At 44.6% G+C, this 14,778-nt stretch overlaps 1 protein-coding gene across 1 annotated transcript in view; it reads right to left on the bottom strand.

The window, feature by feature from the left end:
* Positions 1-14,501, bottom strand: part of LOC115459585 (nebulin-related-anchoring protein-like) — a gene marked incomplete at both ends in the record, with an annotated part of 56,466 nt that extends 41,965 nt beyond the window's left edge. Inside the window, 6 exon segments of the mRNA XM_030189394.1 lie at positions 674-778; positions 3,269-3,376; positions 4,824-4,928; positions 5,354-5,458; positions 10,838-10,925; positions 14,407-14,501. Of these exon segments, the coding sequence (XP_030045254.1) occupies positions 674-778; positions 3,269-3,376; positions 4,824-4,928; positions 5,354-5,458; positions 10,838-10,925; positions 14,407-14,501 (606 nt within the window).
* Positions 14,502-14,778: the final 277 nt, after the last annotated feature.

The raw sequence follows: 14,778 nt of genomic DNA, 5'->3' as shown, positions 1-14,778 counted from the left end.
CACCAAGTGTTCCCTTCACCCCCCCCCCCCCCAAAAAAAAAAAATGATCTCAGCTGGTGAGAAAACACTCCTTTCCAATTTGACAGTCTGCAGCAGGCATGCGCTGAAAGCTGAGCATGCGCAGGTGCCGGTATTGTGGACAGTAGCATTTTCGTTACTATCGGGGGGTCTTCAGCTGGCGGAGCTTGAGATCCCCACCAGCTATCGCTAAATGTGTGCTAATGTTGAGTGGGCCTGAGCCCTAAGTGGGTGGGCCCTGGCCCACCCAGGCCCACCTGTGGCTACGCCACTGCTCAGACCATCCCCCTCCTGGCCTACCTTTAAAAGCAAATTTCCCCTCCTGAATACCAACAGCATTTCACCTAACGCTACCCTCATCAGCCACTGCGTCTTCCCTCTGCCGTGGCACTATTGAAACAGGAAGTTATGTCAAAGGAGGGTCGGGGGGCATGGGAGAAGGAAGATGCCGGGGCTGATGCGGGAAGCGTTAAGTGAAACACTGTCTGTGTTTGGGAGGGGGAAAACTGCCTTTAAAAGATAGATGAGGGAAGGTGGCCTGAGACAGAGAGGAAGGGGGTTGCTGGCTCTTCCTTTTTCCCTGCACCAGCTTAACCTATAGAAAATTGAGTCACATCTCAGAGTGGAGAGCACCAAGTCCTTTTCTGACGCTTACATCACTCGTCAGCTGAGCTCCAGTCTTTGCATGCAGTATGTCTGGCGTGTCAGCCACGGAGGTATATTTAGACACTCGTTCATCGTGGCCACGTTTGTATTCCACCTGCAGGAGAACATGGGAAACAGAGAAGGATTAAGGTTAATCCACATTTTCAAAGTTAATTCTTACAGCACCTCAGAGGAAATAGATACCGTTACATCGGGCTTCTTAATGCTATCTGACTGGGTCTCACTTAGCTTTGGCCTACTGGTAAGGAAAAACGTCTGTTGTTAAAACAGCCTTCCCACCGAGTCAGCTTGGAAAGTAAACATGCTGAAAAGGTAGGATTAAGGCATGGGAAACTAGGCCCATGCCTGAGGCCCACATGTTTAGAAACAAACAACCGCATACACACACATGTGATAGTGGGGAAACGGACAATGGCTTTCCAAGGAAAAACAAAGAGAGCTTCGAGAGTTTCAAAAATAAGCATTTACTGATGACTGTAGACTCGACATAGTACTGTGTTTCGGCCCGTAGTCCTGCCTCAGGGGTCTCAGCACTGTTTGGTAAAAAAGCAATCAAAAGTTCCAGTATAACAGTAAACTCCGAAGGGATATTGGGAGAATGGTCTGGGTTGATGAAAATGGTAGAACTGCTGTGTATGAAGACAAAGTAAGCAATCTTTCAAAAAAAAAAAAAAAAAACCTTCAAAAGTGCCATATTTTGAGCAATCGATTAGAGGTCCGTTTTCATCAACCCAGACCATTCTCTCAATATCCATTCGGAGTATAATATTGTATTGGAACCTTTGGCTGTGTTTTTTTTCACCAAACACAGCGCTGAGACTCCTGAGGCAGGCCTATGGGCTGAAACACAGTACTGTGTCAAGTCTACAGTTATCAATTTATTTTGAAACTCTCAAAGCTCTCTTCGTTTTTCCCTTGCAGAGCCATTGTCTGTTTCCCGCTGTTCCTGATCCTTTGTGTATCCTGTGGGATTTTGTTGTTCTTTCCGCTATGGTGGACTGCATCAGGAGTCTATAAAAAAAATATATATATACTGTATATATATATATGATAAAAACAAGTCAAATGTAAAATAATAAACATATACAATACACACATATATGCATAATTACAAAGATATAATAAAATATTTGTAAATATAAAAGTAAAAATATTTAGGGCATTGTGTCTATAATTATTATTTCAAATAGAAATAGTGTTTTTTCATGTTGTTTTAGCAGACCTTAACCATATGTCTTGTTTACAATAAATTGTATTTTATATTGATGTTTATTTCCAATATATTCATTATAAATATATTTATATATAGTTATATCTTATCACTACATACATTTACACACATTTTATCATTGTCCTTATACTCTTAGATAGGCATGTGCTTTATTTTCATATATATACTGTTTTTTGAATTTTACCCATGTTTAATTATTATTGTACATATAAATATTTACTATCTTTAGATATAGACACAATACCCTAAATATAAAATTTTGCTTTATATGTATTTTAATTCATTTATATGGCAATATTTTTACTTTTATATTTACAAATATTTTATTATATCTTTGTAATTATGCATATATGTGTGTATTGTATATGTTTATTATTTTACATTTGACTTGTTTTTATCATATGTATATTTTTATAGACTCCTGATGCAGGCCTAACGGCCGAAACACGACGTTGTGTCGAGTCTTCATACTTCAAATAAACCTTCTTATTAATGTACATCTTCCTGTCTTTGGTTTCCTTGGTCGCTCTCCCACTTTTTTTGTTGTACTGTTGTATCTACCGTGGGGCGTTTTGAGTTCTCCGTCGCTAGTGGAATAGCAACATTCCATGTAGAATCTCAAATAGTAGCAACAGAATCTCAATAGTAGCAACATTCCATCTAGAATCTGAAATAGGGAAAGGGAACTGGGGCTTGATATACCGCCTTTCTGAGGTTTTTGCAACTACATTCAAAGTGGTTTTCATATATTCAGGTACTTATTTTGTACCAGGGGCAATGGAGGGTTAAGTGACTTGCCCAGAGTCACAAGGAGCTGCAGTGGGAATTGAACTCAGTTCCCCAGGATCAAAGTCCACTGCACTAACCACTAGGCTACTCCTCCACTCATTCCACCAATAAGAGCCAACCTCATCAGTGATGTCACAATGGCTTGATTGCTCGATACTTGGCTCACTTCTGATATTGTGATGTCATAAGGGAAAGGGAAATGGGACTTGATATACCGCCTTTCTGAGGTTTTTGCAACTACATTCAAAGCGGTTTTCAGATATTCAGGTACTTATTTTGTACCAGGGGCAATGGAGGGTCAAGTGACTTGCCCAGAGTCACAAGGAGCTGCAGTGGGAATCGAACCCAGTTCCCCAGGATCAAAGTCCGCTGCACTAACCACTAGGCTACTCCTCCACTTCACAGACCTCATGCAGGCACCTCTGGGTGACTAATTAGAGGAGCTGAGTTAGCGACCACCTTTAGACAATTCACACCCCCCTCTAGTAGCAAAAGGGGAAACCACATAGTGTCTTACATGTTCTGTTTAACTTGCAATAAGAATTATCATACGAGTTGACTCACATTGCTTGCAAGTTCATTTGCTCTCCGTGCTATCTGGTATGCCGGCGTGATCATAGCAGGGAAGCTGCCTTTGCCCCTCTGGTGTTCGTACTCCTCTCTGTACCTCACCTAGACACAAGCACATAAGACTCTATGATCTGCTAGTTAGCTAATAGCAGTGCATCAAATGTTAATAAAATATAAGGCACCATTTGGTGAACAGCTTTGCCCACCGCAATGCGTTTCCTCTTCCAGCAGCTGTTTGAGTGCACCTTCCGAGATTTAGGAGGGGCAGGGAGAGACGGGATGGGGTGGCAGTGGGTAGGGAGACAGGAAAGGCTCCAGAAGAAAGATGGTACTATGCAGTGACAAGAGACTGTTCTCACGAGGGGCCAACCCAGGGATGGGGGGGAGGCGATGTGGCCACACAGGGTGCAAGGGAGACAGGGTCACAGAAGTCACTCCCTCTCCACCGTCTCTCCTGCGATAGAGAAGTGGATGGGGCTGGGGGTACCAGGGGGTGCATCACATAGGTAGGGTTACCATATGTCTGGATTTACCAGGACATGTCCTCTTTTTGAGGGCATGTCTGGGCAACTGGGCGGGTTTTGCCAATCTGCTCGTTTGTCCGGATTTCTGGACAAACAGGCAGGCTGGTGGGCGGACAGCCAGAAATCCGGACAAACGGGCAGATTGCTGGCCTCCCCTCCCCTTACTTACTAGTGCCCTAGTGGTCTAGTGACCTCTTCCGCCTTCAGGGCAGGAAAGAGCCTCCTCTTTCCTGCCCGTTGCGCTGCCCTGCATGCATCCTTCCTGTTGGTGATCCTCGGCGCCAATTCAAAATGGCCACCGAGAGTTGAAGTGACCTCGCGAGACTTCAACTCTCGGCGGCCATTTTGAATCACCGCCGAGATCACCAACAGGAAGGATGAATGCAGGGCAGCGCTCCGGGCAGGAAAGAGGGGGCTCCTTCCTGCCCTGAAGAGGTCACTAGACCACCAGGGCAGTAGTAAGGGGAGGGGGTGTCGGGGAGGGGGGGGTCGAGGGGTGGAGCGAGAGTGTGAAAGGGGGCAGGGCGGGGGGGGTGTGGTGGGGCGGGGCATGTGTCCTCCTTTTGGGGGGGACAAAATATGGTAACCCTACACATAGGGTGCAATACCAGCTGGGGTCACTCACACAGAGCTCTAGACCTGAGGTGAGGTGAGGGAGGGCAGCAGGGAATGAAGCCTGCATACCTGAAAGATTCAGCCTCGGTCTTCCTTTCTCTTGGACTCTGCCAGTCTGAGATAATTAGTTCCAGAGATGCCAAGTCACCCAGTTCCAGGCTGGAGACTTTAGGCCAGGTCTGGTTTTGAACTTACATCCCAGTGCAGTGTGGGATTTACAGAGCCTGATCCTGCCCATTGAAATCAGTGCTGCAAGTCCCATAATGCACCAGGACGGGGTAGGCAGAAATCCAAGACTGCCCCCAAAATCTCCAGCCTGGTACCGGCATCTCTGCAGTTCCAGAAAGCCAAAAACTGATACAAGATGGAAGTAGCGAGCATCAGAGAGCACCAAAGCACCCCACACTTACATCACTGAGGTTCTTCTGGGCCTCGGCCATTTGCACCATTTCTGGGTCTGGGACAGGCGATGAATACCATGGCTTTTCTTGCTCATAGAGAGCATGGTAGGCTTTCTAAGAATTGGAGAAAACAATTGAAGAGATGGGATTATATCCTTAAGTACCACAAAAAATAAGCCCCCGAGACTGGTCAGTTACTGCCTGTCTTCAGTCTCTGGTCACACACTTTTTCAAGCATGTGCCTTTTTCTAATTCGATATACATTTTTTGAGTTGTAAAGCAATATATAGATACTTTATTTCATTTTGTAGCAAGCACAATTTACCTCACTGCAGTGCAAACTTTATCAGATCCTTCCGACACTGCCTAGGAGAGATCTAATCCACCAGACAGGAAATGGTTGCAAAGCCATTCATTCCTTGCCCTCTCTGCACCGATGATGACCCACTAGCCCAGGCAGCTCTCCAGTATCAGCTGGATTCCCCGTGCAATCTACCATCTTACTCCATCCCTCAGACAGAAGGAGGAATGTTCTTTACCTGACTTGCCAGTTTCTCCACATTCCGCGCGTGTTCTAGCTCTCTCGACCTCACGTCCCAGTGGAAAACGGATTTAAAGCGCTCGCCTTCTTCTCGGTATTTAATCTGCGGAGTAACAACATCTTAGATCTCTGTTCCACAAGGCGTGGACATTTACAAAAAAAAAAATTGTTTACGTGCTGAAATACTCTTCCCTTATCAGCTGGGCATAAAACTTACCAGTCAAAAAGTAGCTCCTCTTACAAAAAAAAAACCTCAGGACACTAGTCTCTTCTATAAATAACTCATCAATAAACCCATCCAAAATTAATAACAACTGTATGTATTACCAAACAAAAAAAATTTTTATTCTCACTTTTATATAATAACTATGAATTTACTTACGTATATGATGTATCACATTGTTATAAAATCTGAGGAAAGGGGGAGTAGGAGGAGTAGGTTCTTGAACAACACTAGTAGGTGACGTAGGTTAGGAACAAAAATCTAACAATTCATCCCCATCCATACCATATATAAACATACTGATAGAACAGGACTATTATCACAGTGGATATCAATATCTTTCCTTTTCAACAGTAGAATACACTGTAGCATTACATGTTTTTCAATCTCAATAATAGAATCATTCACTTTTCTTAGCGAACATCAGAGTTGACCAATAAGTCTGTGTTCAAAGACTTCAATGTCATTGTTCTCCATCAAAATTGAGCAATCGCAGCATAACAGTTGTTTGTACTGAAGTTTCTGTTCACCAAACCTTCGACAACCCATCGAGGTGAAAGTTCCACTTTCCAGATAATGTCAACTGTTAACTTTCTATCGATGAATTCCCAAAAGGGATCATTGTACACTCGGTAATCAAATAGACACAAATGGACCCGACATGATCATGTTTCGCTATAAACAAGCGTCTTCAGGGGTCTTGTGTTCTAAACAAAACAACAATATGTTTATATTACATTCCCTACACACATCTACAAACAAATCTAAAAAATATATAAACCAAACAAAAAAAACAAAATAACCATTTACTTACTGGTGCATTACCGAGTGTACAATGATCCCTTTTGGGAATTCATCGATAGAAAGATACCAGTTGACATTATCTAGACAGTGGAACTTTCACCTCGATGGGTTGTCGAAGGTTTGGTGAACAGAAACTTCAATACAAACAACTAGTTAAGGCACTGGCCCTCATGGAATCCTGCCTATCAGTAACCCTGGCTGGTTTATAAAAAAACATCAAGTTGTACTCTAAGGATGTTTGCTTTATTTTCAGGAATGCATTTTTACATTCCCTTTCTTAACAATCACAATTGGGGTTTCCGCCCCCTCCATAGTACCGAATCTGTGCTAGTCAAGCAGGAAATAGCCATAGGTAAAAATATACTTCTTCTACAATTTGACATGTCGAGCGCATTCGACATGGTAAACCACAATATACTAAGTGACTTTTAGACTTTTTCGGAATCGGTGGAAACATGCTCAACTGGATCAAAGGTTTCCTAACCACCAGAACATACCAAGTGAAATCAAACTCAAACATATCACCACCTTGGAAAGCAGATTGTGGAGTACCTCAAGGATCACCACTATCACCAATACTTTTCAACATAATGATGCTCCCACTGGCCAAGTCATCATCAAAGCAAGGCCTCAACCCGTTCATCTACGCAGACGATGTCACAATTTACATTCCCTTCAGACATGATCTAACAGAAATCAACAACGAAATCAAACTCGGCTTGAATACCACGGATTCATGGGCAAACTCCTTTCAATTGAAACTGAATACTGAATAAACACATTGCCTCATCCTCTCATCTCAACACAATACATACAAACCCCACAACCTTAATCACCCCAGAACACACCCTCCCTATTTCAAACAGCCTGAAAATACTCGGCGTGACAATCGACCGCAACCTCACTCTCGAGAGCCAAGTGAATTCCACAATAAAGAAAATGTTCCAGTCAATGTGGAAACTTAAATGCATGAAACCTTTCTTCCCGAGGGAAATATTTCGTAGCCTAATACAACCAATGGTACTAAGTCACGCAGACTACTGCAACGGAATTTACACTGGATGCAAAGAACAACTCACAAAGAAACTCCAGACTGCTCAGAATACAGCAACCAGGCTAATATTTGGCAAATCGCAATTCGACAGTGCCAAGCCCCTCCGAGAAAAACTGCATTGGCTGCCAATCAGTGGCGTAGCCAGACTGCCAATTTGGATGGGCCTGAACCCAAAGTGGGTGGGCACAAAATTTTCTCTCTACCCCCCTCCCCCAGCAAATTTAGTCACGCTAATCAGATGCATTTGTCACACAGGGTAAAGTGCTGCTTTTCAGTGCATCAGATTTCAGAAAATTTATTTAATAGCCTAACACCCTTTTCAATGAGCTTTCAGAGGCCAAAACCTCCTGCCTCAGGTCAGTATAATGCTGTTACGGTATCCTCGCCTGACCTAAGGAAGGAAGTATTGGTCTCTGAAACTTCATTAACACAGGTACCATATTACTTTATCCTAAATTAAAAATAAAATTATTTTCTTTACCTTTCTTGTATGGCCATTTACTTTTTCTCATTGTGTCGCTCCCAGTCTCTAGATTCTGCTTTCCTTCGTTTTCGCTTGACTCTTCTGCCAGGGTTTCCTGGCCATTTCTCATTTTTCTCTCCTTTTTCTTTGCATTCTTCAATATTTTCCTGCCTCTCTCTCTCTCTCTCTCTGTCCAGATTTAATTCATTCTAACTATCCATTCTTTAATTTCCTTCATCTACTTATGGCTTTTCATCTTTTTCTCACCCTAGTTCTCCCCATGCCCCTTCCTCTTATTCTCCAGTCTTTCACTACTCTCCTTTTCCATCCAGCAGCTCTCTTCTTTCTCTCCCCATCCTTCCAGTCTCCCCTCTCTCTCCCCATCCTTCCAGTAGTCTTTCCTCTTTCTTTCTGCATCCTTCCGTCCAGTGTCACCTCTTTCTCCCTACCCTTCCATCCAGTGTCTTCCCTCTTTCTCTCCCCATCCTTCCATCCATCTATCCTCTCTCCTGGTCCTTCCATCTAATGTCTCTCTCCCTCTTTCTAACCAGTGTCTCTGTATCACTCTACCCTTTTCTGTTCAGTGTCCCTTCTCTCTCCACATCCTTCCAGTCTCTCACCTTTCTCTCTGCATCCTTCCAGTCTCTCCCCTTTCTCTCCCCATCCTTCCATCCAGAGTCTCTCTCCCCATCCATCCGTTTTCCCTCTTTCTCTCCCCATCCTTCCATCTGTTTTCCCTCTTTTCTCCCCATCCTTCCATGTTTTCCCTCTTTCTCCCCATCCTTCCATGTTTTCCCTCATTCTCTGCCATCCTTCCATCTGTTTTCCCTCTTTCTCCCCATCCTTCCATGTTTTCCCTCTTTCTCCCCATCCTTCCATGTTTCCCTCTTTCTCCCCATCCTTCCATGTTTTCCCTCATTCTCTGCCATCCTTCTCTGTTTTCCCTCTTTTCTCCCCATCCTTCCATGGTTTCCCTCTTTCTCCCCATCCTTCCATCTGTTTTCCCTCTTTTTCTCCCCATCCTTCCATGTTTTCCCTCTTTTCTTCGACGAGGCCCGCCCTGCATGCCAGCGCCAGCTCCCATTGCCGGCCACTGCTGCTTTTCCTGTTGAGCAGCAGGGCCGGCGCTACAAAAAGAAGAAGCGCTAACGGCGCTAAGGACCGTAGGACGAGAAATGTTAAAAAAAAAAGCGCGGCACCGGCAGGCACTGTCTCGGCAGCCTTGAGGCATTGGCTGCTGACTCGCAGGCTCCTCCCGCAGACGGGAGGAGCCTGCGAGCCAGCAGCCAATGCCTCAAGGCTGCCGAGACAGTGCCTGCCGGTGCCGCGCTTTTTTTTTTTTTTTAACATTTCTCGTCCTTAGCGCCGTTAGCGCTTCTTCTTTTTGTAGCGCTGACCCTGCTGCTCAACAGGAAAAGCAGCAGTGGCCGGCAATGGGTGCTGGCGCTGGGCGGGCCTGGGCTGAAATTGGGTGGGCCTGGGCCCACCCAGGCCCACCCGTAGCTACGCCCCTGCTGCCAATCAAAGAACGTATTACTTTCAAAATCTGCACCCTGATCCACAAAATTATCTACGGCCAAGTTCCAGGATATATGACAGAACTTATAGACCTACCACTCAGAAGCACAACCAGATCATCTCAAACATACCTAAACCTCCACTACCCAAACTGCAAAGGACTTAAATACAAAGCAAGCTATGCATCCAGTTTCTCTTATATAAGTACACAATTATGGAACGCACTACCAAAAGTTGTGAAGATAACCTGCGACCACCTAAACTTCAGGAAATCATTAAAAATCTACCTGTTCAAAAAGGCATACCCCGCCGACCCAACATAAATGCCTACACTCTGCAACACAACATAACCAAAGCTTGTAATGGACACTACCTAATCTTTCCTCTCCTTGATCCCCATTGTAACTGAAACACGTTCCTTATTCAACCACAATACCACCTGTATTTGTTTCTTTACCAGACTTGGTGAACGCCTCTACGGTACTATGTAAGCCACATTGAGCCTGCAAATAGGTGGGAAAATGTGGGATACAAATGTAATAAATAAACAAACACCAGGCTCATTTTCAAAGCACTTAGACTTACAAAGTTCCATAGGTTATACGCAGTCCAATTTTTCTAGCGAAAAAGGTGCCGGTACTCAAATGACAGGCCACCCTTCAGGGGGTGGGGTGATCACTGAGAGACCCACCCCACAATAGCCAGGCCCCCTGCAACCAGTCACAGAATCTATGACAAGGCAGAATTGGTGTGTAAAGCCTGAGCTCTTTCATTAAAACTTGGGGTCCATGGGTCAATTTTAGCAGACAATGGAAAAGGTGCCGGTACTCAGTACCCCCCAAGTACCCCCTCGAAAAAAAGCCCTGGTTATATGTAACTTTGTAAGTCTAAGTGCTTTGAAAATATGTCTCAATATGTCTGTTAAATTCTATTGGGTATTGTGTGCTTATGAGCTAATCTGAGCTAGTGTGAGCCCTGCAGGAAGGAACGGGGTATATTTAGCCTGCAAAAGAGGAGACTTGATAACTGTTCTCAAATGCATCAAGGCAAAGTTATAAAGGGGAGGGTGATCAGTTGTTCTCCATAAGGCGAGAAATAACCCGGTTAAGTTCCATCATGCCAGATTTAGCTCAGACATTGGAAGGAACTTTCTAAATGTGAGGGGAGAGAAACTTTTGTAACAACATACCTAGGGAGATGGTGTTTTTCAGAGCACATTGGGGTCCTAGGAATCGAGTCTGGGGATGGGTTTAGGCACTGTGGATTCTGTCTACATCACTACAGACCCTCTTGCGGTCCCTTCCAGTCCCACCTTCCTGTGGTTCTGTTTTAAATGGTCCATCGCGTCACTGATATTTTAATTTGTTAAGCAGGATGACCTACTGAGCCCACAGACTCTATGAGACTGCAAACCGCTTACCTCGCTCACAGACTCTGACTGTTTTTTGGCATGAATGTTCACAGGAGTCTCAAACACACTTGTAAATGTGTTGTTTCGGGGGTTGTGTCTGAAAAAGAAAGCATTAGTCAAGCAATCAGTTGCACACTTCCTCCTCTCATCCTGTGCTTCCCTTTGTAATTTAGATAGTGGCTCCAATCACACTTAGTAACATAGTAAATGACGGCAGATAAAGACCTGTAGGGTCCATCCAATCTGCCCAACAAGATAAACTCATTTTACATGGTATGTGATACTTTATACCCAAGTTTGATTTGTCCTTGCCATTCTCAGGGCACAGACCGTAGAAGTCTGCCCAGCACTGTTCTTGTACTAAAAGTTCTGAAGATTCTGGAATCCTAAAGAGTAGCAACATTCCACATAGAACCCCAAAGAGTAACAAAGTAATACATAGTAACAGAGTAAATGATAGCAGATAAAGACCTGTACGGTCCATCCAGTCTGCCCAACAAGATAAACACATTTTACATGGTATGTGATACTTTATACCCGAGTTTGATTTATCCTTGCCATTCTCAGGGCACAGACCATAGAAGTCTGCCCAGCACTCTTCTTGTACTAAGTTCTGAAGCTAACGTTGAAGCCCCTTAAAATTTACACTCCAGCCCATCCCTATCTATTCAGTCACAATCAGGGCATAGAACGTAGAAGTCTGCCCAACACTGTTCTTGTACTAAAAGTTCTGAAGATTCTGGAATCCTAAAGAGTTACAAGATTCCGGAATCCCAATTAGTAGCAACACTCCATGTAGAACCCCAAAGAGTAACATAGTAACATATAGTAACATAGTAAATGACGGCAGATAAAGACCTGAATGGTCCATCCAGTCTACCCAACAAGATAAACTCATGGTATGTGATACTTTATACCCCAGTTTGATTTGTCCTTGCCATTCTCAGGGCACAGACCGTAAAAGTCTGCCCAGCACTGTTCTTGAACTAAAAGTTCTGGAGCTAACGTCGAAGCCCCTTAAAATTTACACTCCAGCCCAACCATTTATTTATTTATTGCATTTGTATCCCACATTTTCTCACCTCTTTGCAGGCTCAATGTGGCTTACAATACATCATGAATGGTGGAGATATATAAGAAATAAACAATTAGTATAACAGAAGGATCAGGGTCAGGGCACAGACTGTAGAAGTCCGCCCAGCACTGGTTTTACTCTCCAATTACCAGCGGCGCCACCCAATCTCCGCTAAGATTCCGTAGATCCACACATGGTCTAATGTAGATCATGAATTAATAGAAATGAAAAGAGTTTTCCTAGTGGCATTGCTAATATCTCGGATCACCTAAAGTGGACAGGTGAACCGGTCTTGGTTGTACCCCCATTGCATCTCTGGATTTGTGGTTTCAGGTTTTTGGAAAAGAAAAGGTAGCAACAACAGGGGGGTGAAACCTGGACTGGTTTCCCCCAAACTAAGAACATGTGTCATTAATTTAAGGGTGCTTATGGTACCTCCCCCTCCCCTAACTGGTTCAGTTAATCATGTAACATTTCTCCTAGAAGTTCCTGAATGGAACTTCACCATCACCCCCCACCCAAAGGTATCAACCTCATTCTCTGCACTTCAATGATGCCAGGCTGCTTATGGGCAGCAGAGGTGAGGGGTCACTTCTTCCCCCGGGACATCCCAAACAGGCTGGTTTTGCCTCTCTGCATGCATGGGGATGTAGTCCTGCATGTCGCTGGGAAAATCAGCTGCCAAGTTGCCCAGAAGGGAGATTTTAGGCCAGTCCCTCTTGGAACTGAGTCACCTGGGCACTCCACTGATATTTTACTGACCAGGGTTTGCTCTAGGCTGATACTCTTCCCTTTTTACTTGTATTTCAGTAGTCCTGAAAATAAATTGAATCCAGAGATGCCAAGTTACCCAGTTCCAGTCTGGAGATTGTGGGACATTCCTGGATTTCTGACCACCCCATCTTGTGCATTATGGAACTTACAGCACTGCCTTCAGTGGTCAAGGACACGCACTACAAATCCCACACTGCTTTGTAATATGAGTTTAAAAGGAGGGCTGTCCCAAACTCTCCAGCCTGAAACTGTGAATTATGGGTGAGCCAGCCCAGAGGTTCAATTCCTGGACCTAACTGCTGGCCCCAGGCTGGGTGAGGCAAGGGGTTCCGCAGAAGCAACACTCACAACCCCTAGGGGTAGACATTGCACAATGGTGACACCTAGTGGCCATACTTAGGGTGCATATATATACAAGGTTCAGGAGGGAGCTGCTGACTGTGGTCCCCAGCCAAGGACTCTCATTGTGATGGCTGGGCCGGGTAGGAGGTTATAGAATAGAGGCACGCTCACCCCCATAGCACTGAATGAAGGCTAATAGCACTACAGCTGGGTAACAGCTGGTCCATACTGAACAGAAACCAAACAGGAGCAAACATTCTGCAAGATCGGGTGGCAGAGCCGGTGGTGGGAGGTGGGGCTGGTGGTTGGGAGGCGGGGATAGTGCTAGGCAGACTTATACGGTCTGTGCCAGAGCCGGTGGTGGGAGGTGGGGCTGGTGGTTGGGAGGCGGGGATAGTGCTAGGCAGACTTATACGGTCTGTGCCAGAGCCGGTGGTGGGAGGCGGGGCTGGTGGTTGGGAGGCGGGGATAGTGCTGGGCAGACTTACACGGTCTGTGCCAGAGCCGGTGGTGGGAGGCGGGGCTGGTGGTTGGGAGGCGGAGATAATGCTGGGCAGACTTATACGGTCTGTGCCAGAGCAGGTGGCGGGAGGCGGGGCTGGTGGTTGGGAGGCGGGGATAGTGCTGGGCAGACTTATACGGTCTGTGCCCTGAAGAGCACAGGTACAAATCAAAGTAGGGTATACACAAAAAGTAGCACATATGAGTTTATCTTGTTGGGCAGACTGGATGGACCGTGCAGGTCTTTTTCTGCCGTCATCTACTATGTTACTATGTAATGTGTTATGTTATTGGACTTGTATAAATTCTCACTTCCAAAAACTGCAGAGTTCAAAGAAAGCAAATTTATTTATTTAGGTAAACTTGATATACCGCCTAAGGCTTACGGGTAGATCTCTAGGCGGTGTACAATAAAAAAAATTAAAAATGAGGAAAGAAGAAAATAACTCCAAGAATTTTGACAGGAAAGAATATAAATTCATTCAATTAAAGGCTAGAAAGAAAAGTAGGAAGAATTGGAAAGCAGGAAAAGATTAAGGGAAAGAAAAGCTGAAAGTTGAGAAAAGAGAAGGAAAATTGTTTCTATAGCTGCGAAACAACCTAAGAAGCATTAAATGTTTGACGGAAAAGCCACATTTTAATTACAGGTTTAAATTTTTTCAATGATGATTCAGTTTGAATTTCACAAGAAGGGAAATTTTCAAATACTGCTGTGTTGAGGAACATTTTGGAACATGTGAGGTAAAGGAGAAGCAGGCTTTGAAGCCTACTTGAATGGAATTGGATTGGTTAATAAGTTTTCTGACGGCCAAGAGGATACAAATGATTATTTTTATGAACAAAATGAGAGTCTGTGCCACACTCTCCCCCTCCCAACAGTACTTACGCGTGACAGTAAGGCTTTTTCTGGTAGCTGACAAAGTTATTGACGGTGAGGATCATCTTGCAGATCTCGCAGTGGAAACACGCTTTGTGCCATGTCTGAAAACAGCAGAAAAACACAGAGCCGGTTACCTCCTGCCCAGGGAACTCGCCCTGCCAGAGTCGTCTAAAGCTACAAAGAGTTAGAAAAGCAGGTCATCACTAGTAAAACGTATTTTCATCCACGTCAGCTTGGAAGAGAGCTAAATTATCCACCCCACCCTACCAAATAACTCGGTGGCAAATAACTAAATGGAAAACGGTAACGGAATTCAAACATGCGTGGGATAAACATAAAGGAATCATGTTCAGAAGGAAGGGATCCTCAGGAGCTTAG

This window comes from Microcaecilia unicolor, unplaced genomic scaffold (assembly GCF_901765095.1).
Source record: "Microcaecilia unicolor unplaced genomic scaffold, aMicUni1.1, whole genome shotgun sequence".
NCBI lineage: Eukaryota > Metazoa > Chordata > Amphibia > Gymnophiona > Siphonopidae > Microcaecilia > Microcaecilia unicolor.
Note: the sequence above shows the minus strand (reverse complement) of the source record. Positions and strands in the feature narration are given on the sequence as shown.